The sequence below is a fragment of the Antechinus flavipes genome, chromosome 1, assembly GCF_016432865.1.
Source record: "Antechinus flavipes isolate AdamAnt ecotype Samford, QLD, Australia chromosome 1, AdamAnt_v2, whole genome shotgun sequence".
NCBI lineage: Eukaryota > Metazoa > Chordata > Mammalia > Dasyuromorphia > Dasyuridae > Antechinus > Antechinus flavipes.
In genome coordinates this window covers 617,009,842-617,036,904 of record NC_067398.1, presented here as the reverse complement: position 1 = coordinate 617,036,904, position 27,063 = coordinate 617,009,842, and the positions used below count along the sequence as shown (strand labels likewise).

Sequence of the window (27,063 nt, the reverse complement as noted above, 5' to 3'; positions counted from 1 at the left end):
CTCAAACCCCAATAGTAACCCTAGGCATATGTGGTAAATATTCCTTTTTTTTTTTTAAACCACATGCCCATCTTTAAAAACGAAATGCCTTTATTCTGCTAATAATGTCATATTTTCAGGTATTTGAGGATTTTATTCATATGCACTTTAAAAAATGGATTATAAGAGAGATTTTAAAAACATAGCTTATATTGGGCTTACAGTCAAGAAAATAAAAAATCTTGTTTCATTAAAAAACAAAATTACAAGAATGCAGTTTCAGCAGATCAAAAAATTACTTGCAGTACTAGTACTCTTCAGTGAAAGAAAGAGTATCATCTGTCATGGAGCATGTTATTTTTAGATATTTACTGAAAAACAGAAAGGTTAAAGTATCAGAGTGATTTGTCATAAGGCAGATAAAACCAAATGATTAGTTAGAATTAATCAGAAATCTTGTTAGTAAATTCCACAACAAATGAGAATAGAAGCTAAAGATGTGTGTGTGTGTGTGTGTGTGTGTGTGTGTGTGTGTAAAACCAAGAGGATATCATGCCTGAGTGTTTAAAAAAAAAAATTCCTTTGCCTCAGGTATTAAATACCACATTTCAACATTATTTATATAATGTGTAAGTAATTATGATTTATTTAGTTAAGATTCCTCTATTAAAACCTTGTTACAATATTGTGGGTTCTCAAAGGCTGGGCTAGTAAAGCAAAGTTCTAGCAAGAGACACAGTAGAAAGAAGTTCAAAGGCTTATCACCAGGTTGAGCCATAAAATTGGTAAAAATTATCTGTTTAAGTAATAGCGTGATTAATACTTGCATTAGTAGAATTTAAATACCAAATTATAGATCCTTCGAGTGTTAATTAGAAAGCCTGACAGACAATTGACATAATGGATAGGACACTGAATGAGAGTTAGGAAAACCTTCTTGGTACAGATACTACTTCAAGATGCTAATTAACTAATGTGTGACACTGGACAAGTTTCTTGCCTTCTATTAGCCCTTCTGCAAAATGAGCATTAATAGCAGCATAAATAATAATATAATTCCACTTCATAGAATTTTTGTGAGGATCAAATGAAATTATGACATATATAGCTTTGTAAAACCTTAAAGCAGTATAAAAATGTTATCATTCTTAATAAATTATTGATGAGATAATTGCCCCAATATTTCAAAGACCCTTAGAGCTTTGTGCTTATCGGGCTTCTTAATTTTTATTATAATCCAAGTTATATATTTTCTCTTAAATGTTTTATTGTTTTAATATTACCTTTTCTAAGCTTATTGTAGAAGGTAATTTTAAAGTGTACATGTTCAAAAGCAAGGTTGCCTACTAAACTGTGAAGTTGTTGAACAATTAATGAAACAAATCTAACTTTTTTATCTTTTTTTTTTTTTTTGGGGGGGGTACCACACTAGATGCTCCTTGGTGTGGAGTCAAAAATACTCATGCAGGAGTAAAATATGTAAAAACTTTATTTCCCACAAAAAAGAAATGGGAAAGTGGGAGTTGTTTGAAGGACAGAAATGAACCTTGTAATATTATGTAAGTATAATCATATATTTGATATATTCAACTATTGATTGGACAGTAATATTGTACCTAATAATTTATCATTTTTAAGTGAGAACCCATTTGGATAAAGAATAAACCTAGAACTCTGTTATATAAAATGGTTAGGCTCAAATAGTAACATATTTAAAGAATTTGCATCTCAATTTTCAAAAGATCTTGAAGAGGAGGAACGTAATAATATAGTGATTCGAAGAGGGAAAAGAAAAAATTAACTTGTAGTACAAGTTTACAAAATGTGCTTTGTACACACACACACACACACACACACACACATATATGTTCATTTAACCATGTAGCACATATGAAAATCAAATGTTGAGTTGCAATCATGTCACTTACTATATGACCTTTTCCAATGATCGACTGATAATATTCTATATGGTGCAACATTTTTCATTCCACAAAGCAATTAAAAAATGTTGTGAACCCTCAAGATAATTTAATATACTACATAATATTTTCTATAAATATTTACTGCTTATGGTGCCATTAAAGAATTTTTAGTTGAACCTCTTGGATTGTCATGAATCCCCAACAAATAGTAACCAGTAATGCGGTGGAAAGGCCACTGGATGTAGAGGTAGAAGACCTGGGCTCCAGTGCCACTTCTGCCAACTTACTAATAATCCAAAGACAAGTCTCATCATTTCTTTGGGCCTTAGTTGTAACATGAAGTTACCAGACTCCATCCTTTCCAAGTCCCTTCTAGGAACCCAAATGGATAATCTCATATTTTTATTATAAATGAAACCAGAAGACAAAGTTCAGTTTTATGAGACAATGCTGGATGGAGCCTTCTAAGAGAGGCACGTGGTTTTTTTGTGGGTAACAAACTGAAAGTGAAAGCTGCCAACACTCATACTCAGTATAAGCAATAGACCATCACTGAGATAAGTATTGCTCATATATACTAGAAACTTTTTCAGGAATGAAACAAAGTTTTTAGAAGCTTTTCTAACTTAATAAACAACGTGGCATGATTAAAAAACTTCCAGTCTTGGAATTTTAGGAAAAGCATTTGTTTTATCATAACAAAAAGCAGCTTTAAAGCCTCTTCTCAAATAAGGTGCATCCACATAAATTAAAAATTATACAGTAATCTTTAACAGATTTTGCAAGAGATAAATAGCCAAGTACCATCAATCTGTTAAGTATCAGTATTAGGTGAGGAAAAACAAAACAAAATAGGGAAGAGAATTCATTTGTTTTAGATGGTTTGGCAGCATCTTGACAGATATGCTATGCAAAGTTCCCTATTAGGAGTAAGGTTCTTTAGTTATATCTGATGCTGATGAGTTATACCTAGAACCCCAGAATACTACAGTTTCTTTAATCAAATCAATCATTCTTCTAATAGCCTGCAATGAATAAATGAAGTGGCTAAAAATTTAACCCAGATTCTAACATGCAACACATTATAAGTTACCAGATGAACAGTGAACTGGCCCCAGCATTGAAAAAGAGATCAGTCTGTATCTCATGTGCAGCACTTGGAACAATTCTAAATTCTTTGCCTCTGTAAAGGCTCTTTTTGACATTTTTTTTAGTTTAAAAAAATGACTGCACCTCATTAAACCATTTCAGAATAATAAACTGTCAGTAATCCAAAAACACATGCTCAGTCAACAATTAACAAGCATTTAATTAAGCACCTACTATGTGCCAGGCACTTTGCTAAGTGCTGGGGATATAAAGAAAGGCAAAAGACAGTTTCTGCTCTCAAGGAGCTCACAGTTTAAAAGGAGAGACAACATGTAAATAAACTATATACAAACAAAATATATACAGGATAAATAGGAGATAAACCAACAGGGGAAAGACGTTTGCATTGACAGGGATCCAGGAGGGCTTCTTGCAGAAGTTGAGATTTTAGCTGGAACTTGAAGCCAAGGAAGCAGATTTAAGGAGAGAGAGAATATTCCAGGCTTGGGAGACAGGCAATGTAAAAGATCCAGAGTTTGGAGATGAGTGTTTTTGCAAGGAACACAGAGGTTCGAGAGGGACTGAAGTATGAGAAAACTAGACTGGTAGGAGACTAGGTTGTAAAAGCCTGTGACGACCAATTTAAACTTAATCCTGGAGATTATGTAGGGAGCCAATAAAGCTGGTTGAATAGGGAAGAGACATGGTCAGATTTGTACTATAGAAGATTTGACAGCCAATTGGAGGATGAATTAGAATATTGAAACATCTAAAGGAGATCAGCCAGCAGGCTATGGACTGTGGGGTAAGGAAGACTTGTACTAGGGCACCGACAGTATCAGGGGAATGAAGGGGCCACATAGGGAAGACGTTAGGCAGGCCATGGCAATAGATCCGATGCTGTTGGTAAGAAGTCAAGGATGACACCAACATTGTGAACTTGGGTAACTGGGAGATAGCAATCCATACCCTCAGCACTAACAGGGAAGTTAAAAATGCAGGTAGCTTTTTGGCAGGGGAGCGGGGGAGTTCAGCTTTGGACAATTCAAGTTTAAAATGTCCATAGATTGTTGGGTTCAAGGTGTCTGATAAGTAGTCCTTGGAAGTAAGGGGAGCGATTAGGTTTGGGGGCTAGTTCTTGATGGGTTTTAAAATGGTCTTCAGAGTATTACCGAAATGATGCTAACTATAAAAGTGGCATAAAAGGTACCCTTGTTAGAGGCAGCAGCTAGGTGGCAGTAAAAGAGTGCCAGGTTTGAGTCAGGAAGACAAATCTGGCCTTAGACCCTTCCTAGTTGTGTGATCCTGGGAAAGTCACTCAACCCATCTGCCTCAGTTTCCTCAACTGTAAAATAGGGCTAATAGCACCTCCCTCAAAGGGCCATTGTGAAGATCAAATAAAACAATCAGTGCCTGACACACAGTAAATCTCTATGTTAAATCATGATTCCCTCTTCCCCCCCTCCCCCCCTTTAATTACATTGCTGGACCAAAACAGGGAATAAAGAATAAGTGGACGACCACTCAAGGTGATAAGGTATTACCCCACCAAACATTAAAGAACCAAAAATAAAAGCTTTTAGTATGATGACTAATGGAAATTATAAGGGAATTAACAGAAAAATCACTGAATATTTAGAAGTAAAGGGGGTGTTAGAGAACATCAGATTCAATCCTGCCTTTAAAGGTGAGGAAAGTGAGGCCAGAAAGATGAAATGCTTGCCTATAAGTCCACATAGTTCAACTCAGAGAGAGTAGAATTGAAACGAGGACTTCTAAATTGATTGTATGCCTGCTGCTCTCTGATAAAAAATGCACAGAATGAGAAAGGGGATAGAGTTGTTCTCTACACAAACTTGTAAAAAGCTAGATCCCCCACAATTGAGACTAAAAAAGCATCGTACTTAAAAGAGTTTATACCATTTTAAATGGACAAATCTTCCAATTTCATGGATGTGTACAAACAATTTATATGGAATGCAGCAAACCAATTTTGCTTTCATTTCATTTAACTTGGCATAACTAGTATATACACAGACATTGAATTTTGTTTTTCCCCAAGTTATATATTTTTTCATACTGTAACAACAATCACAAAACTTTAACCAGGAAACCATTACTATAGTTTATACCAATAACAAAAATAGAATAAATGTTGGGGCAGTTCACACCTCAAATGTAGTAAGTCTCATATCAATCAGCAAGCATTTGTTCAGGCTAAGTGCTGGGATACAAAGACAAAATGATAAACAATCCCTCCCCGCCCCTTTTGAGTTTATATCTTCAGGTTCCCAAGCTATTTAAAATTATAGTTTTGTGAGAGAATCTGACTTGCATTGGGCATGACTGAAGATGAATAATTTCCTAAAGTTATATATACATGGACTTCTCAGATACTTAACTATGTAAATTCCATTTCAGAGTTTATCATATTTGTTAAGGGATTGTGATTTATGGAAATGTCAGCTTTTCAACATAAGCTTATGAATTTTTAAAAAAAAAAAAAAGCCTTTACTCAGTTCATTCTAGAAGAGGGTCTGTGAAGTCAAAAACTATTTGCATTTACCAAGTTGTTTTAATGTCTAATACAGTAAATAATAGATATAACCCACATAAAACTTTTTAGGAAAGCCTTAATAAAGAGGTCCTGAGACCAGAAAGTTTGAAAACCACTGGATTAAAAAAAATTATAAAAAAGGGATTTCTACATAAATCCTTTCAGATTTAGGACAAAAGCAGCTCCTAGCCCATATATGGTTATTTCATCATGGAGGCTGTGCTTTAAATGTCATCCTTAAGAATCTAACAACACTGAAGTTATCCTAGAAGTTGACACAACTCATTATCATTAAAACCTTGGAAGGTGCACCAAAATACAAGTAGTAAAATCCTTTATTTAGGTGCTCCATCTGCCATTTTAGTTGTGGTTCTTCCTAGTTACCATAGAAATTTAATTGTTTTGGTATTAGAACTCTCTTGTTATCAAGACAAGTTAAAGCTGCCTTGAGTCCAGTTTCACTGGATTTCATGGTGGCATAAGATTATCCTTATGTAGAGAACAGATCAAATGATAAGTAGATTTGGACCAAAAGTATGGGGATTGGTGGTAACAATGGATGTGTCTAATAGAATGACACAAGGCTTTGTACCTCACCATATTCTAACATTTTAGTGGCTTAGCATATTTCTGTTTGGGAATAGTTAACATAAAAGAAAGTGTTAACACACTGACAATTCAGGATCCCAAAAGATTAATTTGAATGATGTTCAAATGTAGGAAGATGAAATTTGACAGGGATAGATGCAAAGGACTACTTTGGAGTTTAATTATACAAGTATAGGATGCAAGAGTTCAGTGAAAACTCAAATTAAAAAAGTTAACATTATGACCTTTGGCTGTGGTTAAAAATTAACAAAACTGCATCCAAAAATAAGAGATAATTCTGTTGTATTTTGTCTTGGTGACCCGCATCTGAGATTTTAAGTTCAGTTCTTGGTGTGCTGTATTTGAGGAAGAACATTAACAAGTCAATGACCAGAGATTGACTGAGATGATAGAACTTAAAATGTTACTGGGGATGAATTGAAGGAACAATCAGAGATTTATTTAGACTCAAAAAATACTTGTTTTATATTTGAAAGGCAGTTAGAAAAAAGTTTAGAATTGTTTGCTTGCCCACCAAGAGCAGAAGCTGAATGCTTATGTCAATATGTTATAGAGGGAACCTGCTGCTATGCATTAAAATTGACTGATCTGAGGCCTCATCACATTATCATAGGATCTAAAACTGCAAGAGGCCATGCAGTCTGTCCCCTACTTAACAAGACACCCAAAATCATGTAGGTTTCTGAGTTGGGGCACCATGATCCAAAGTCATTATCCTCCCAGCTCCAAATAAGGGCTTTAACACTAAAGCTATCCTTTTTCACATGATAGTAAGGTTCCATTTCATTCTCTTTCTGAACTATGAAAATAATTAGTACCACTCTTCAGACACATGCTGATTTCAATTATTTTGTGTATGTATACTTATACACACACGCGTCTGTCAATAGTTATATCCAGTTGTTTGACTATTTCTCCCCTCTTCTCCCCTTTCCCCACACATGCTTCAATCTTACCAACTTAAAAACACTGGATCATATATTAATATCCTGCTCCCTGGACCTCCCCTCCTCCAAATCTCAGAATTTATGGGACAAAAAACTTAAGGGACATTAGAGATCATCCTATAAATGCTTTTTTTGTGGATAAGCAAACTTTAAATATGGTGATTTTAAAGGGACTCATCCAAGGGTGAATGATGCACCCTAGAGAAAGGTTATTTTACAAACCTGCAAAATGTGCCATCAGCAGTATTATCTAGAGTTCCTTTCAAACATATGAATATCCCCCCCTTTCACAAAGAAGATACTTTAAAATATACAATATAATTTGTTAATAAGGAAATGTGAAAGGAGCCAAATTGTATGTAGGAGGTGTAATTTAAAATTTACTATTTTAGCATATCAGTTTGATTGTTCAAGACTCACACTGTGCTTGCATGCTTTAGTACTGACAATTTGTAGGTTTTTGTGCCACTTTTAAAAGACAAACACAAATTTTAATCCTTTTCTCATTATTCCTCGGTGGAAAGATAGCATCATTAGAATAAAGACCAAAAAAGATTAAGGGAATTTAGATTTCATTTTTTATGTTGAAAAATAATTTAACCAGTTCTAAAACCAATGGTATCTGTAATATAACTTGGAAAAAATGACAGGGCTGGGCTGCTGCTTCTGATGTTACAAACTAGAGGTAAAGTTAAAAGGTTTCTTTCTCAAAGTGTGGAAAAACAGGAAGAACAACACTGCCCTAAACACTACTTACTTAATTTCTTCAAATAATCAGAGGTTCTATATAGCAACTGCTCTTGATAAATTTTGCAAGACTAGTTTTTGTTTTTTAAATAAGGCAATCACTTATTTGGCAAGGCAAAGAATACCTTTTTAAAAGTTTCACTCTTCTTGAACTTAACCTCAGTTTCTTTTATTCACTGGACTGGATGCAAGGTTGATAAAGAATTATGTTTTTCTTGGGAGTTCAATGTTCAATTCATATTATTCATAAGACAATGTCATTGACTGCTCCTTCCCCTTTCCCAGTTTTTGAAGTGTATCAATCTTATGTTTGAGATTATATTAAACTACTACAAGTAGAATTTAGTTCTTAATATTTAGTAGTATACTTCATTAATACCACTAAAAATAGACTAAAGTTGAATTTTGAAATCAAACCCAGAAATGTCAATTTCTTTTGTATTAAAGAGATAAATAAAATGGGTTTCTGTCTACATAAAATTGATCATTATTAGTACACTAAATTTTCAAGCTTAATACAAGAAATTTAATTTTTCACTAATCTATTGGGGGGGGGGGTTTGTATGTTTTTTAGTCAGGTTCTGGAGATAATGGCAGCAGTAAGAGATGATGACCCACTTGAATTGGCCAATACACTGTATAACAACACCATTAAAGTCTTCTTTAAAGACATGTAAAGCAGCCATTTTCATGTTTCGTTGTATTTGTAAAACTGCATGGCAAAATGTACTGTAAACTTTCAATAAAAGTATGAAACTTAACTAAAGAGGTATATCTGTCCTAATTCAGTTCCTTCTTTTTCCTGTACAATATGTATCAGATACACCAAATGTTTAAGAAAAAAATTAAAAAACTAAAACCTAATTTAGGGGTATAATGAATCTCTTCTAGAGTCTGAGAAGGCAAGTTTCCCCCATAAATGCTAAATACAAAATTGCTGCTATGCCCATGCAACCTTTATGACATAATTCCACTTAGAATACATTAGAAGTTACTACACCAAAGCTTCTTGATGAAAACCCCAATTCTTTAACACAGCCCCTTAAAAAACTAAGCTTCAAAACACAATTCAAGGTAAGTTCTACCTAAAAATTGAACAGACATTTCTACCAGTTACATTCCAGGAAGTTTATTTTCTTGGATTTTAAACCTACCCCACGTGTGGCTCTCATATCCTTAGAAAACAACTTGTTCATACTTTCACTTTAGTCTGTGGTAAAATATCTTAAGTTTTTTCAGGGCTAGATAATTCACTGTAAAGATATGCTTTTCTTGCATTTTTACTATCCATTTCAATGAGAAAACTGGGGTCCAGAGCTAGCACATGTGTATCTTTGGCACAGTTGACGCACTGTATGATCGTTACATCTATCAAAAATTTTTTTGTCCAACTTTGTCTTAAAAACATGTGAAAACGTTTTATTCTATGTACAATAATGTACACAAATTTAAATAGGTCACCAAAGAGACCAGCAGTAATTAAAGAGGTATATTTACAGTAGCACATCACAGTAAACGGAAAACCATTCACAGACTCAACATTGATACTGTTTTTGTGCTTGGTTACACACTGAAGTGAAGTATTTTACTCCATTTTTGTTGAACTGAATTTTAAACAAATACCTCAGTGATTAATAAATGCCATTTTTAATCAGTCAGTATCATCATTAAGAGATTCTTCAGCTGTTGTGTCTGTGTGCTGAATCACTCCATTTCTTTCATGTTGAACATCATCATCACAATCGGTACTGTCATCTTCATTTATGTCCCTGTCAGATTCAGCAGCAGCAGCAGCAGCTTCTCTTACAACTTGCTCAGGATTTTCATTGGGTGAGATAAACCCATTGTTGTTAGATGAGTTTGCATTTTCCTTCACATCTTCAATGTATACTTTTTGATGGCACATTGGACAAGTATCTTGAATATACAGCCATTTCCGAAGGCAAAGTGCATGGAAATAATGATTACATGGCGTAATACGAGCAGATGTTGTAAACTCATGATAGCAGATTGCACAGACATCATCTATTTCATGTAAGCGGCCCCCTTTTATTTCAGGAAGTGAATTTATTTTCTTAACAGCAGTTCTACGATTGATAAACGTCTTCCAGCCATTCTTTGCTTGTAAGTAGATGTTAAAATATGCATGTAGGCACATCATGCAAGCCCGAATTTTACTTCCTGACTCAAACATCATGGTATAAGCCCCATTTCCAAACATAACCACTCCAAATATAAATTCAATAATATTGCCTGTAGAACGAACGTAGTAGACGTAATCATCAAGCTTTTCCCAGAGGACATTATAGTAGCCATCAATCATGAATAACGTATAAACAGTGAGAGATACAATTACTTTTAAGCAAAGTTCCACACAAAATGCTGTAACTGCAAACAGCCACGTATTTAGTGCATAATGATGCCAGAGAACATAACTGAGCAAAATTGGAAGAATAAAAAGACAAGCAGAGACGAAGAGCACAGGAAAATGTCTACGAAAAGATGACACATGAGAGGCACTGAGAGACATTAACACGGGGTCTGTCATTCCGTGGATGAAATGTAGGACTGCAGTTAATAAAAGGCACATGTTTCTACTTAGGCGAACAAGTCTTTCTTCTGGTCTTAACCCACTTAAACCTGTCTGCAGAGCCAAAATAAAAAACAAAACAGGTGCTACAAAGCCAAGCCTCCTGTCATCATCTTCAGTTGACCCAATGAAGGCTAGTATTCCTAACCCCAAATAATGGGCGATTGATGAAATTACAGCACTCATGCCCAAAACAGTTAGTGTGGAATCACATCCACTAATTATAAGATTGCAAATTAGTTCCCAGAAATTATCCCAAGAAATAAGGTAGGAATTTTCTCCAGTGTCATTTGCCATCTTTAAAACATATATTAACACAGAAGCTTGAGCTGCAATTCTTGTTAGCCAGAAGACTCGCAGTATGTCTGGGAAACGAATCCTTTTCCAGGTATCCTCCATCAATAGCTGTAATCCATAAATACGATACATATGCCTTACCAAAAGATAAACATATCGTGTAGAATAATAAAACCACTTAATTTTCACAGCCAATACAAGTGTGGTATTTAATGTCAGAATCAGGGAAGAAGCAAAAACTAAAGTCTCTCTGACATGTAAGGGTAGCTCTGTGATTAGGCCTATTACAGGAACCAAGAAATTCATTATGATCAGCTGTGAGTAGATGGATTGAATTTGAAGTAATGTGATATATCCAATTCCAAATGTTAGTTGAAGAACAACGAGTGCCATCCATAGTGAGGGCCCTTTCCGAGGAAGAAATTCAATTCCAAATGCTGATGTGTTGTAGGCACCATAGAAGTCAATGTGCAAAGAGGCATAATAATTCACCAACACTGAAGTTGCAGCTAGTAGAAAGGCTGAGCTGTACATGTAAAACTTGAAAAGTGATCGCTGTGACAAGATCAGAACAACACTGGATACAAATATACCTAAAAGAAAAAAAAAAAAAAAATGAAGAGAAATCATTGTTTGCTTCCTTTAAACAAACATCCTGTTCTCAGAATTTTTGGGAAGAGTTGATGGACCTCTACATAACAAGTACTTAAATTATTTTATGATGCAGTTTCATGCTTCTAAGCAATGGTCTAACAACTGCTCTCAATAGTACCATTTTAAAAGACCTAGTAAGACAGATGACCATGCACTCAGCAGTGTTTGTCCTCATGTACTTTTTTTCACTTAATAAACTACTCCGGAGTAAATATTTACATGGTCTTATTTCTTGAGTCTAGCAGATTTGTGTTGTAAATTGCTCAATAAATGAAAACAATAAAAAATAAGGAATATTTCCATAAAAGTGGATGAAAAAATTCAATCCCCATAAAAAGCCTAGAGCTCAATTTAAAATCGCTAGTTTGGGGAAAAAAATCCATTGCTACTATTATTTTGTAAAAAACCAATTAGACTGTGTATTTATTTGAATCATAATTTATATATTTCAGCAACAACTGTCTATAACCAGGAAATTTCTTTTTACTTAGAGTAACTGTATAATATAAAGTATATGTTGGTGCAGAATATGCTAGCTTTCTCTTTTAGCCCAAGAGCAGAGCATTCTCTCTTCTTTTAAAGCGCTCAAGCACTTCTAGATTTCAAGTATCATCTTTATGGCAAAATGACTAAAATTTCTATCCCCATTCAGACCTCAATTGCCTGTTCTCTTTACCATATCTCTCCTGATTACCTGCCAAACAAAATGAATCTTTTCTTTCCCCAACAAGGAGAACTCATTACTTTCTAGGGAGTTTTACTTTGGAACAGTTTTTATCATTAGGAAGTTTTCCCCTTATATAAACTTTAAATTCACTTCTTTGCAAGTTCTACTCAATTGCTCCTTTCTAAATTCTGTCTGCAAGAGCCAAAAAAACCCATGTCTAATTCTTTCATATGGCAGTCTTTCAGGAACTTCAAGCCAGCTAGAGTCCTATCTGAGCCTTCTCTTCTCCATACAAAACTTCTTGTTTCTTCAATTGATCCTCATACCTTTGACCATTCTTGCTTCCTTCAAGTCTCAATTAAAATGCCACTTTTTCACTCCAATCTTTATACTACTAGAAATTAGATCTAAACACAACAGAGAATGCTAGGACTAACACAACTGCTCTCTCATCACACTGTTATAGGCATAGACAAAACTCCTTGAAGTCTCTCCTCATTCCCCCACACCTTCCCCTAGTCATTCCTAATATGGATGGAGCACTGAGTCTCACAATTCATCCTGAGATCCTCATACCAGTTTTTTGGCAGATACTTCATACATAACTCACTGAACTTGCTATTCACAACAACTTTCAGGAATTTTTTTCTTCAGAACACTGACGAGCCATGTCTCCTCCCTTTTACTGTATTTGTGAAATTTACTTTTTGAACCTCAATTTTACCATCCATTAATTAAATTTAAGTTTAGTGGACTCAGCCCAATGTTTTGGCTTATCAAAATCCTTTCAGATTCTGACATCCAGCAATTTAGCCCTCTGAAATTTGTGCCTTTTACACAGTTAAAGTTACTTAAGTATGTCTTGATCTAAATCAATAACAATGATAAAAGATTAAGACCACTATACTGAAAACTTTTATTTCAGGTTGATTGACTACTCCTTGGATCTAGCCAATCTCTTGGTATATACAGGTCATGGCTTTTTTCCCAGTGTGAATTCAATAGATAATCCTGATTAAGAAAAAAAAAAAGTTATAGATCACATGTAAATGAGGCTGAGAGAGAAACAGAGAGGCAGTAGAGTAATAAAACCGAATTTGGAGTCAAGATATATTACATTCATAGTTGTATGATCCTAGGCAAGTCCATTAATCCTGTTTACCTCAATTTCCTCATCTGTTAAAATGAGATAGAGAAGAAAATAGCAAACTACTCATGTATCTTTGTCAAGAAAATTCCAAATGAATAACTAAATACACACACACACACACACACACACACACACACACACACACACATATTACTTCAAATTCTGCCTCATTATGTGAACATGTCAGGGCTTCAGATTTTTCATCTATAACACTGGCATTATCTGGACTTCCACTGTTGCTGGTTCAATTTGATAAATATTTATTAAAACACCGACTTGGTTTCATGGAACTATGCTTGACGTTGATGATGCAAAGGCAAAAAAAAAAAAAAAAAGTTTATAATCTACTACTAGAAAGTGCTTTGAAAATCTTGAATTGCTATATACACTATGAGTCAGTTTTATTTGCTAAAACATCTACTAAAACCATAATTGTTAATCTACCCTGAAGTATCAGAAACATCATCAAAACATTAATGTATTTGTGAAGCATAAGTATCTTGGCTTTACCAATTTAGGAAAAAAATATTTATGTTGACTAAATACAAAAAAAAAAAAAAAAAAAAAAAAAGGCCAAAGCAGCAGCAAGGTCAATGAATAACTTGCATAAGTTATTTCATAAAAGGATGTCATTTCATTAAAGCCAATGAGTATTTTGGTCATTTTATCATCAAGCTACTGATAGGCTTTCAAATTTCTAAATAGAAAAATATCCTAGAGGAACATGAAGAAGAATTCGCGATCACTGTCACTGCATATAGGCTTATAAAGCTGAAATATCAGGAAAACAGAGGAGTATGAAATTGGATATGTCCTGAGCTAATCTGATTTCCTTTGAGAATTTAGTGATATTTATTATTTGAATGATATGTTTTTTTAAATGATATTGACCATTTTAAAGAAATCAGAAAATACTGTTGGGAAAACAGAGCAACTAAACTCTAAAACCATGACCAAGAAGGAAAGAAATAGTGACAAATACTTGGGAGATGTACCAAATATTATGTATCTGTTATAACTGCTTCAAAATATAATTCATATGAAGATGTTAAAAGAATTTCAAATACCGAAATTAGCAAATACAAAAGGAAAATAACCCAGAGTACCATTCAAAATGTACATAACTGAACTCATTATCTTTATTCTCCTGCCTCCTCTTCTGAACTTCCTTATTACTGTCTTGGGCAGCAATATCCTTCACAATCACCCATACTGCCAACGAAAGTGTCATCTTTGCTTACTCTCTCTCACTCCCTGTCATATCCAATCTGTTTCACCTTTGTTAACATTTCTGTTATACCTTTTCTATCCTCTGACACTGAAATTACCCTGGTTCATCACCTCCAGCCTGGACAGCAGAAGTGGGCAGGTTTGGTGTCAGCCTCCTATGTCTCTCCCTACTCTAGTCCATTCTCCCCTCAATTGTCAGTTTAAAGCCCAAGTGACCATATCAACCCAATTTAACCAACTCCAAGGGTTCCCTATTACCTCCCTCCAGAATCAAATATTTAAACATCTGTTTGGCATTCAGAGCACTTTACCACCTGGCTCCCTCCTATTTTTTTTTTTTTACACACTACTCCTTACACAAAGTTTCTGCAATACAGTGACGCTGGCTTTCTTGCTATTCATCACACAAAATACTTCGTATCTTCCAACTTTAGGAATTTTCAATGGCTGTTCATACCCAGAACACTCTTCCTTGATAACTCTTCATTCTGGCTTCCCTAATTTGCTTCAAACCCCAGCTAATACATCCCATCTACTGCAAGCCTTTCTTGCTCTACTTTAATGCTATTGCCTTCCTTGTATTATTTTCCAACTCATTTTATCAGCTGTGTATGTGTGTGAGAACGCATGTGCAGTTTGTAGATAGCTATTTGCATATTGTCTCCTCCATTAGATTGTGAGCTCCTTGAGAGCATGGACTAGTTTTATTTATATTTTTTGTTTCTGACCTTTTTGTTTTGTATCCCCAGTGCAGTAACTATACATAGTATGCTCTTAATAAAAGCTATCAACTAGATTCATTAGAATAGAGAAGTTAATGGTCTATGCATATTCCTATGATTTCTCTATCAAGATAAATTACAACCCAACCATACCTTTCTACATGGTGAATCTTTTTTCTATGTCCTCCCCAAAATACATCCAAAGTACTTAAAACCTTTCTCTAGGTTTAAAAAAAAATGGGGGAGGAGTGTGGAACCAATGTGATATTTATACTGATCATCACTTATCCCTTGCTCTCAGTACAGGATTACCATACCTCCATCTCCTTTCCTATTCATATATATCTTGAATAAATTTACTTCAAAGGGCAGATAAGTCTATCACAAGAAATACATTCACTTGAAAAATACTTAAAAGTTTAAAAACATGATAGGAGATACTGTCTTCATTTAAGACTAGACCTACTAAAAATGTTAATATTCATTTTTTTCTAATTATCAGAATCTTCTCATTCATATTTCTTCATAAAATAACTAAGAGAAATACCTAGACTAAAAATGTCAGAAAAAGATTTTAATATATGATGGAGATGTAGACATTTATGGGTTCATGAAATTAATGGATTAATGTTGCTTAATTTCTTCCAAAAACAAGAAACCTAAGCAATGAGAAACGCATCAATATCAAAGAAATAAAATCTTAAATATTACTAGATACTAAACACATCTTAACGGAGCCAACATAGCAGCTATAGTACTTTTCTACCAATGGCCTCAAAAGCAAATGCAAAACTGGAGTTCCAAGTTGAAAAAAGTTCCATTTTTCTTCTTTTTTGTTTTAATGTTGTAGCAATAAAATACATCTTCATATAGATAACAAGAGAACTCTTTATGTTTATATTTCCTAGCTTTGTTTCAAATTAGCTGTGTCATTATTATACTGGTTATGAATAATGCATTTTGAAGGACATTCAATATTTCCTCAAAAAAGTTTAAAACACTAACATTATGATACAATTTGTTAATGGTTTCTTAAATATTATCTATTTGCTTTTTTCTGACATTTGGGAGCAAACTCCTAAATTTATGGTTTCAAATCATATAAATATTAGATACATGGGAAATAACTGTCAGCTGCTTCTAGTTCTGGTCCAATCAACATAATTAATGTTGATGGTAGAGGTGGAGAAGATGGAAAAGTATATGGAGGAAGGAAGATAACCCCAGTCCAGGATAAGATGAGCCCAGATGGTCTTAATAAAGTAAACCTTGGTGAAAGAGAGAAATACATTAAAATACTTAGAAACAGGACATCACTATTTCTGTAAATTTGGGTTAGAAGAGGGACATTTAAGAATGGAACAAAATAACAAAAAACAGAAACTAGCATGAATATAATTGTAAGAACATTTTTGATTTGTATTTATTGTGCCATTATCAATTTTTTTTTAATTCTCAAAAATTGAATTGAAAGTTGAAAAATAATTTACTTGAATATATATTTTCATTCTCTCTTGATCAACATATGGGAGGTATTTAATTGCCACTTCCAACTGTTTACTAGTTTTAAGCAAATCTAGTCCTTTAATCTACCCAAATTAAGGTCTTCTACTTGTCACTTAATATTTATGGGCATAATGAATCTATATTGTTTAGGACCCAGAATATTTAATATGCATGCTGTTTTTGTTCCAAAAATGAACTTTTTAAAGTCTTTTTTTTTTTAACAGATAAATTGAATGCAGTCAGTTATATATGATCTGATTAAGGAGTGGTTTGGTGACATGTAGATAAGAAATATTTTCAATTATTTTAATGAAATCTGAAACCAAGAACATTCAAGAATCAAAATGTTTATATAAACAGCACAGAATACGTATTATGTTTGGCAAAAGTCCCTGGTGATTAAAATACATTTTAGACTATATAATAAAGTTTGATCTTAACTGAAGTATGCCCTAGATATCAATGAAAAAATACACTATCACTAGATTTAAATTCTGCAAAATTCAACTTCTCCTGCTAATTACAAAAGACCTAGAAACTAAAACATTAAGCTTTTTTCTAAATTGTATCTTTCCTCTCCTACTTTCTCAAAGTTGCACAAATTGCCACTTGGGAGAACAACTTATTTGTAAACAGAAACTCTTTAAACATAGACCAAAGAGAACTTGCTTTGGGAGGGTTTGAGGCGTATAAGAATTTAAAAAAAAAAAAAATGCTAGTGTTTATATCTTTTTAGCAAAAAATTTATTTCTCATAGGATTTTGATCTCATAGAATTTTGCCGAGAAAGGTTTTTGAAACATTTAATCTTAGAAACAATCTGTGTTGAATTCCTCCCCATTTTACAAATGAGAGCTTTGAAGCCTTGAAAGAGCAGGTGACTAATCTAGGATCACACTGGGAGTGAGAAGCCAAGTCAGTAATTACTCTAGATTGTCTTTTCCCCTGCAAAGCCAATGCTGTTCACTTATTGGTGAATAAAAAATAGCAAATCTTATCTTTTTTTATTTTTATTTTTTGCGATGATTAAGCAGTCAGGCTGGTCCTTGATGTTGAGGGCAAACCCTCAACAAAAATCTATTATTTCAAATATTGAGATTCTTTTCCACCACACTAGGTAACAAAAAGAATGCTAAATTTGCATCAGAAAACTTGGGTTCAAATTCGGGCACTTACACTTTATTTCCTACCAAATGAATCCCCCAACTCTTACATTAGTAACATATAGGATCTAGTTTAAACCCTTTAGCTCTCAGTGATCATCTGTCTTCTCAACTTTAAAATGAGGGATGCCACCTTCAACTCTTACTATCCTAATCCAATACTTCATCTTGGTGCAGAGGTAATCACAGTTCTGGGAGCCCAAAGGCCATGAATAGGGCATAAACTCTGGGAGGTCTTCAAATTTAAGGACTAGATGTTGGTAGATAGGACAGTTGAAAGAGAGAGCTGGAGCTGGAACTAGACAAAAGATCCTAGTTCAAATGCAGCTCAGACCCTAGGTGTATAAACCCTGGGCAAGTCACTTAATCTCTCTGCCTCAGTTTCCTCATCTGCAAAAAAGGGATAACAACATTACCTAATTCTAAGTGTTGTAAAAACAAATGAAATATTTGTAAGGTATTTTGCAGAACTTAAAGCCTTACATAAATGCTATCATTATTAAATTATTAAAAATATATTGGTGGCAGGCACAACAGACCAATGATGCTATAGGTGCTTTAAGTATTGAAGAATGTACTACTTTTTAACTGAATAAAAACATTTGGCCCTTAATGCTGTAACAAAACAAAACCCAGTATCTATTCTTATTCAATAAGAATAGGAATACAACAAAAAACAATTTCCATTCTTGATCTGAAAACCAAGAGTGGTACTTCATACTGTGTTAGCTAGCTGTGTCTGGACAAGTCACTTCATTTGTCTGGGCCTCAAATTTCCTCACCTATAAAATCAGGGGACTTGGATTTTGTGATTTTTAAAGAAATCCCAGAAGTCCAAGAATATAGGATGGAACTCATCAATAGTTTCTGGATGAACACAACTTTAAAATACATTCCTTTTGGCTGTTCATAAGAAAATTGTCACAGTCCAAACAGTATCCCTCATAAACCAAATCTGACAAGACAGACAAATTTCCTTTTTAAAGGACAAAGGGTTCTCTTTTTCCCCTGTGGCAGAAACATTTAATATTAAGGAATCTCTCAGAAACTATTATTTAATCCTAATCCATGATTTTACAGAGGAGGAAACCAAAGGTCATGAAATTAGTGACAGAGCCAAGTATCCTCTTTGCCAATGCAAAGTTCTTTGGCCTGTATTTGTCCCTATATATGTGAAAGACTTTTTAAGTCTCTTAAAAATATTCCTTACACCTGGTGCAACTACTAAGAAAATGATTTTTCAGATGTGGTTAGTGCAGACTGTTATTCATTTAGCCAGAGCGCTAACTTCCTGGCTTATTCCTACTTCAGCATGGCACGGTTCATATCTTCTCAATTAGGATTTCTGTCACAGTTCCTCGGTTTGACAACTTCCAGTCTTCCCCATCTGGAAGTCACCAAGTGCCCCTGACAACAATGACAATACCAGTGGGCTCCCGCTGGAAGCACCTGCTGAAAACGTGGAATTGACAGTACAGGAGGTGGGGAGGCGGGAGGGAAAGGGATGGGGGAACCTAAACCCACGAATTAGCGCAATGGGTCCAAGGTCAAGTCAATAGCATAGCGCCTAAACCTCCTGCCTCTGCTGTGGCCTTGGCCATCAGCCACGATGCCATCCAACCCGACAATCTCAGCCCGGGCCCCACCTCCACGCCTTAGTCCCCGGGAAGGAGGGTCGAGCCGAGCCCGAAGCTGACTCACCCAGAGTTCTCGGGCCTACCCCCTCCCCACGTTCCGGGGCTGGAAGGGGGGGCGTCCCTCCCTCCTTCCACCGCCCTCCCACCCCCCAGCAAAAGGTAGAACCGCGCGTCCCGAGGAAAAGCTCGGCAGACGAAACGGCCTTGGCGGGGCTCGCGGGGCAGGGCCGCCCAGTCCTTACCCAGGAGCCGGATGAGGATCTGGAGCCCGACGCTGAACCGGCCCTGGCTGGCATCATAGTAAGAGTTGAAGATGGCGTCGATGATGAAAAGGCAGGGAACGCGGAGCGCCACCTCCAGCGCTGTCCAGACCTGCTGCTGGGCCATCCGCACCTGCTGGGGGGCCCCCACGGCCGCCATGAGCCGCCGCCGCCGCCCCGGGCTGGCCAGGGGCGGAGGCTGAGGCGGGCTGCGGGCCGGCGGACTGGCGGCGAGGACGGCAGGAAGGAGGGTAGGCGGGAGGGTGGGAGGGAAGGCGGGAGGGGGGAAGAGAGAGAGGGCGGCTCCGCCCGCACCCGCGCCCGTGCCCGCGCCGCTCCCACGCCCTCCCTCTCCTGTCTCTGTCACGGCCCGCCCCGCCGCCCGCTCGCTTCTCTCCGGCAGGAGCAGGCGGCGGCGGCGGCGACGACGGCGGCGGCGGCGGCGACGACGGCGGCGGCGGCGGCGGTGGCAGGGGCGGCTTTCTGCGGGGCCTCCGGGCGTCGGTGTTTCCGGCCGCCTATCGCCAGTTTCCTCCTCCCTCCTCCTCCCCCGCCCGCGGAGCGTCCATCTTGACCTCTCCTCCGCCCCTTTGCCGTAGCTGCTGGTGCTGGCCCCGAGGCGTCGCCGGCGGTCGCGCGAGACCGGGGAGCCGCCTCCGTCTGGCGTCATAATCCGGCGCTGGGGGCGCTCCCGCGCAAGTCATCCCGAACCTGCGTTAGCAACCGGCTCAGCCGTTGCCATGGTTGCGCCGCCGCCCTAGGGTTATTGGGGGCGGGAAGGTGAGGAGCTGAGCTGGGCCTCGCGGCTGAAAGCTCGAGCTCAATCCGGGATCTCCATCGGAGTACGGTGGCTGCGGTGGCTCAGCCCCGGGCCCTCCTTCCTCCTGCCTCCAATCTCTGCGAGCCGGGACCATTGCTTTATGAGACCCTCTTTGGCCGATGACGACCAACATCAATCGCTTAAATAACACCCCTTAGACCCCACAGCGAAAGGCTCCCTAGGTTGGACTTGGAGGTGAAAAAGCTTTTTATTTAGGTTTTGAGCTGAAACATCTTTATTTTACAGATAAGGAAACTGAAACCCAGCCCCATGGAGAGATGGGTTCAGAGAGAAGACAGAAAAGAAAAGGATAGCCCCGAGAAACGTTCGTGTCTCAGAAGGCTGCTGCATAAGCCATCTCAGAACTGCCATTCACTCCGGTTCAGCAAGCAAGGGCTAAGCCAAGAGCTCTTCGGAGGGTAGAAACGCAGAAAAAAACAATGGAGCCTCCCAGTGACAACGTTTATAAAAAAATTGGACCCAAAAGATTACTAGAGCCTGTGTGTCAGCTTGGACAGCTCGCTCTGTGGTAACGTCCCGGGAGCTTGGCCTTCTTTGTCTGTTCAGGGGCTTTCTCAAGCTCCTGGCCTGACATTCAAGGCCTTCTCCAACCTATCTCCAACCTCGCTTTAGAGCGTTCTTGTTCTTTTTCATGCACTCTGATTCAGCCACACTATTTCATGCCTTTTCTGACAGTGCATTTGCACATGGTTTTTCTCATTCCTCATATGAATGGCTTCTAGTAGTTCATGAACATTTTTCTCTTTCAAGCTCAAAACTTAAGCACTACTTCCTCTCTGATGCTTTTTTCTTGATTACCTGCTTTGGAGGTGAGGACTCCCTTTTGCAATCTATACACTTTATCAACTTCTCCCTTATTCCATAGTTGCTTATGTCCGTGATATCTACTGGATTATAAGAGTAAGACTATAAGACTATGCCCTTTCATCTATGTATTCCCCCTGACATGACATAATTATCTTGCACAAAAGAAGTGCTCAATGAACAGTTAGGTACAAAAAACATTAAGCACCTGCTAGTTCTTCCTTTGCTTCTGGGATAAAACATTCTTTAGCTTTAAAGCCCTTCAAGACCTAGCCTCCTCCTATCTTTCCAGTCTCACTACCTATTCTGCAGTCCCAACAAACTGGCCTTCCCTCTGTTGTTGTTATACCACATATACCTTCTTGACTTTGTACTGGTTATCCTCCATGCCATATTGAATGTACTTCCTCCTCACCTCTACCTCAGATTCAGCTAAAGCATCACCTTCTGAACAAGAAGCCTTCCTTGACCCACTCATGCTCCCAAGCTATTTTATATTCATTCTCTGTTTTTGTTGTTGTTTGCCTCCCTTTTTTTTTAAAGCAGACCACTGATTTTGAAGGATGGTATCTTGACTCAATAGATGAATTGGATTTAAGTAAGGCAGAGTTGCACATTAGCAGTCTCGCCCGATTCCAGAGGCAAAACAACTGGCAATGGCCCAGGATGCGATGGATGATCTTAGCATCTTTGATGTCTGACCAAGCTCTACAGGGTCTAAATTGTTCTCATGGGCCCATTTCACTGGGCTTCACATGCTTGTTGGAATTCCCTAACTATAAGCAATGGGTTGGAAACCTGGTTTAGCCTGTCTGCCAAGATAATTAACCGAGGTGTGGCCCCTGCTCATGGAGAGAATAGCTTTGAAGAAAAAAAGGAAAGAAAAGGGAGAGAGAGGAAGACAAGGGACAGATATTGTCATAGATAATGCTGTTGTAAAGGAGTGATTATATCTTGTCATTCAAAATTGTCAAGGACAGGAGTGTGGAAGGGAACAAATTATTTCTTACATTATATTTGACATATAATTCCATATTCTTTTCCTACTCAGGAAATTAAATAGTAGATATCAGTTTCATCCAGAAAACTTTTAAATAAGAAGTGACTGACTCATGAAAATTTTCATATTGAAAAATATGATTCATATAGCCTATGCTTTCCTGATAGTTTAAATTTAAGGCAATTTTGTCTATTAATTGAATTTGCTTAATGATTTTTGAAGAATAAGGTTTATTTTTAGCTTTTTGACAATTCTACAATAAGCCATATTTATTAAATACAACTTTACAGTCGAAATCTTAATGGTTTAATTGTATAAAATCTTAAAACAGCATTTTAAAATTGATTTTGTAAAAATATTTAAAATACTTTCACAAAGAAGTAAATTCAATTCCTGTGACCTATAAAGAAGTTCTAAAGAAACCTTTCATATACTGAAATGGAATATTTTGATTTTGGCCAATCCTGTTACACAAATGTAATATCTCACTTAAAAAATAGTAATCTTCATGCAGTACTTTTAAAGTGAAAAGGTTGCTCTCCAAAGATTCTCAAGATCTATTTGACATTGTTCTGACGAGCATTTGTAAATGGCCCCTCAATATACTTTTTCAGCCAACATGAAAGGAAAGAATATTTTTTATTTATTATTTATTAAATTTTTACTAAATTTGTTATTTATTAAATATCTACATATTTATTAAATTTATTAAATATTTATTTTTAGTAAATATATACATATTTATTAAATGTGTTAAATTTATTAAATTTCTACATTTTAAATTTATTTTTATTTATTAAATATCTACACAAACTGGGCTAAGTTTTAAGAAATAACTCAATTTGATACTCAAACAATCCTGGAAAGTATTGCTATTCTCCCATTTTACAGTTGAGGAAGCTGAGATATTAAGTGATTTGCTCCACACTTAGCCAGACTGATTCCCAGAAAATAGTATAAAAACAGTGCTGGAATAAGTTGGGGCTTGCATTGACTAGGACTGCTAATCAAGGGAAAGCTAATACTCAATTTGCCTAGCTAATAATTCAAAAACTCAAAGAGACCCCAGAGCTCTTGTTCATTTGTTTCCTCTCATCCCCATGCTGTAAAATACCAAAGGGAAATCTAAGAACAGAACATTAATAAGGACTAGGCAATTAGCAAATATTTATTGGTCACCTAATTATTGGACCTGAAACTTGAAGTACATATGATTTCACTGGGTGTGGCAATTCCTATGGCTATTGGATAAACTTTAGTGAACTTTGCTTTAAATTGTGACATGATATAAATTATCAGGAATTGTGGAAAAATAAAGCAAATTACCTGGCTCTCCAAAATTCTCCCACTTCCCCCAATAACAATGCCTCAAATTGAATTTTACTAGAATGGTTGAAATAATTAAAAGTTGGAGTAAAGCAGTCCTTTGATCTGACAACTTGGGAGAATATTATGAAAGCTCCAATGTCCCAGGATGGTGGTCTGACCAGAGAGAAGTACAGATACAGCTGAGCAGATACCACCAACTCAACAAACAGCAAGCTTTGGAGGCAGTTTTATAGGTGGCAGCCTTAGCTTCAGGAGTTGGGTAGCTGATCAGGGAAAGATTGATGGGAGGGGGAGGGAGGGACTTCCACTGGCAGTTAAGCAGACTGGTTGGGAGAGGAGGGAGATAAGAATGATGTAAGAAAATCAAGCATATTATTAAAAAAAAAAAATTGGGAAAACAATCCAAAAATTTTTGGAAGAAAACTCCCTAAAAAGAATTGGTAAAAGAGAAGCTGAGGATTTCATAAGGCATTAAGAAGACAAAAAGAATGAAAGAGAATGGGAAATATTAGAAAAATAAGTGACCTAGAAAATTGATTAAGGAGAAAGATAAAAATTGTTGGACTATGTGAAAATTGAATCTAGACACTATACTTTTAGAAATTAAGGAAAATTGCCCTGAAGTTTTAGAGCTAGAGGGTTAAAGCAGAAATTGAAAAAACTGATAACCATCTAAAAGAGATTCCAAAATACAAATATTATAGCTAAGTTTTGAAGCTACCAGGTAAAGGAGAAAATACTACAAACAACTAGAAACTAAATATTTGGAAGGTATAGTCAAAATAATATAAGATTTAGCAGCTTCTACATTAAAATAAGGGCATGAAAAATATTCCAGAGAGCAAATGAACTATGTTTGCAACTGAGAATAACTTACTCAGCAAAGCTGAGTGTAAGCCTGCAAGAAAAAAAAATGGATATTTAACAAATTAAATGACCTTCAGGTATTCTTGAGGAAAAGACCAGAATTGAACAGAAAATTTGACATACAAAAATTAGGAGAAACATAAGGTAAACATGAAAGAGATCATAAGATATTAAGATTAAATTTATATGGGAACATGTTATTTGTAATTCTTATTAGGATAATTCAAAAGAATATACATATATAGAAAGCTTGTGTTTGAGTTGATTATGATGAGATCCTAAAATATAAAATTAGGAAGATGTAAAATGGGGCAAGTTACCTCAAAAAAGAGGCATGGATGGAAAAACTACTGAACAGGAAGGGATCAAGGGCAGGTAATGTGGGTACCTTATTCTCATTGGAACTATATTAAAGAAAAAATATGGTATAAATATTGAGAAATAGGACATGGGGACAATAAGAAAGTGACTTTTAAGAAGTGAGTGTGAATTTGAAAGACAATTTAAGTAAAATGTAAGAATACAAAAATAAAAATTGCCCAGATTAATGGAAAAATAGAACATTTCAATAAACCAATTTTAGAAAAGATATTAAACAGGCCATAAATGTGCTTTATATTATATGTTATATATGTATACATATATAATCTTATATATGTAATATATAATATCTATTATTCATATTATGTTATTATATATACATTATATATAAGAAAATTATGTATATAATTTTCTTAGGATAAAGAATAAAGTTCTAGGACCAGATGGATTTACAAGTGAATTCTGTCAAACATTTAAAGATCAACTAATTGTAATATTAAATTATTTGGAATAATAGGCAAAAAAGTACTACAAAACTTTTTTGCCAGAGACCATGTCCTTGAACACTGCCAGAGACCATGTCCTTGGAGGCAGGAGACAAAGAGCTAAGAAGAGTAGCAAACACCCTAAATTCCTGAGATTAGATAATGTGTGTCCCAAGAAATCGGTCATCTCCACCCAAGATCTAGATAACAGGATTTCTGCCACACCTATGGTCCGACATTCTTCTCATTGTAACCCCCCACTCAGAAATCATATTTAATTAAACCCTCTTCATTCATTAAACAGAGACATTCACCATCTTAAATCTTGAGTTGCCTCTCTGTCTCTCCGATCCTGTTCCCAAGCACGTGTGCTTTACAGACTGTTGTCTTACAGAGCCTTTGCTCCTCCTTGGCCCCGGCTCCACTCAATGACCCACTGTTGATGTCCTGCTGGACAGGACACTTTTTTAATCAAACAAATATGGTGCTGATACCTAAGCAAGGAAAAAAAGCAAAAAAGAAAATCAGACCAATCTGACTAATATATGTTGATGCAAAAGTCCTAAATACTAGGTAAGGGACTACAATAATATCTCATAAAGGTTATATATTGTGATCAAGTGAAATCTATCCAGGAATTCAAGGATGATTCGATATAAAAACTATTAACAATTATTGCAATAACAATTAACAAAAATCATCTCAATAGATGCAGAAAACATTTTTGACCAAACACTCATTTCTTTTCAAAACATTTGAAAGCATAGGTATAAATGATTTTTTCCTTAAAATAAGCATTTACCTAGAGCTATCAATAAACATTATTTGTGATGTGGATAAGCCAGAGTCCTTCCCAATAAGATTAGAATAAAACAAGATGCTTATTTTCTTCAATATTCAGTACTATGATAGAAATGCTAGTAGCAATAGCAATGAGAAGAAAAAGGAGTCAGAATAGGCAATGAAGTAATAATAAAACTTTCTTTTGTAGCCACTATGATTATATACTTGGAAAATATTACAGATTTAATTAGAAAGTCAATAGAACAAAAATAATTTTTAGCAAAATAACAGGATATAAAATCAACCCACATAAACTCCATTTGTTTATCTCCAAAGGAATTTACTTCTCAGGATGACACTGGACTGGAAATGTTACTTATCCAAGGCTCTAAAGTTTAGGGTTCTGCTCTTATCTTCACAGTGTGAGGGGAAATGGTCAAGGTTGTGATGATTTTACTTACCTGGCATATGCTGCCTCCTGCCTCTCCCTTTGTTTAACTAGGCTGCTTTGCCTGCTGAAATTGCCTTTTGGATCTATGGATGGGGAAGAATTGATAACTAAACAAGTGATAGGTTGACACAAAATTAAATGGACAATTTTGATTATATAACATAAAAATTTTGTCTTAAAAAATCCAATGTAGTTAAAAATTAGGAAGGAAACAGGTAGATGAGGGGTGAGGGAATCTTTGCAATATCCAACCTATATGAGGAACTAATTCTAATTTATAACATGAGCCAGTTTCCAAAAGTTAAGTGCTCACAGGACACAAATGGGTAGTTTGCTCAACCAGGATTGTTGTGAGGATCAGTCAAAATCAGTCAATAAACATTTATTAAGCACCTATTATGTGCCAAGCATTGTGCTAAGCACTGTGGATTTAAAAAGAAGCCCTCAAGGAATTTAA

General features: G+C 36.1%; 2 protein-coding genes and 1 long non-coding RNA gene across 6 annotated transcripts in view; 2 read left to right on the top strand and 1 right to left on the bottom strand.

The window, feature by feature from the left end:
- TATDN1 (TatD DNase domain containing 1) overlaps positions 1-8,616 on the top strand; it is a 50,488-nt gene extending 41,872 nt beyond the window's left edge. For all 4 annotated transcript variants that reach the window (XM_051971077.1, XM_051971074.1, XM_051971075.1 and 1 more), the window contains 2 exons: positions 1,412-1,538; positions 8,425-8,616. In XM_051971077.1, coding sequence (XP_051827037.1) covers positions 1,412-1,538; positions 8,425-8,527 — 230 coding nt within the window. In that variant the 3' untranslated portion in view covers positions 8,528-8,616. The remainder of the gene's footprint in view (positions 1-1,411; positions 1,539-8,424) is intronic.
- Positions 8,617-8,963: 347 nt separating this feature from the next.
- On the bottom strand, positions 8,964-20,349 carry RNF139 (ring finger protein 139). The gene is made up of 2 exons (XM_051971067.1): positions 19,708-20,349; positions 8,964-11,330 (listed from the first exon to the last, which is right to left on the bottom strand). Exons 1-2 carry the CDS (start codon positions 19,883-19,885, stop codon positions 9,502-9,504), a joined length of 2,007 nt encoding a protein of 668 aa, XP_051827027.1. The 5' UTR covers positions 19,886-20,349; the 3' UTR covers positions 8,964-9,501.
- LOC127544439 (uncharacterized) lies at positions 19,667-21,031 on the top strand. The gene is made up of 2 exons (XR_007949444.1): positions 19,667-19,765; positions 20,792-21,031. It is a non-coding gene; the product is annotated as an uncharacterized LOC127544439 (long non-coding RNA).
- The last annotated feature ends 6,032 nt before the right edge of the window (positions 21,032-27,063 follow it).

Coding starts and splice junctions, on each gene's coding strand:
- RNF139 (XM_051971067.1), bottom strand. CDS start 19,885: ATGGCGGCCGTGGGGGCCCCCCAGCAGGTGCGGATGGCCCAGCAGCAG. Junction 11,331..19,707: donor GATCCTCATCCGGCTCCTGG/GTAAGGACTGGG, acceptor TTTTTCTTTTAG/GTATATTTGTATCCAGTGTT.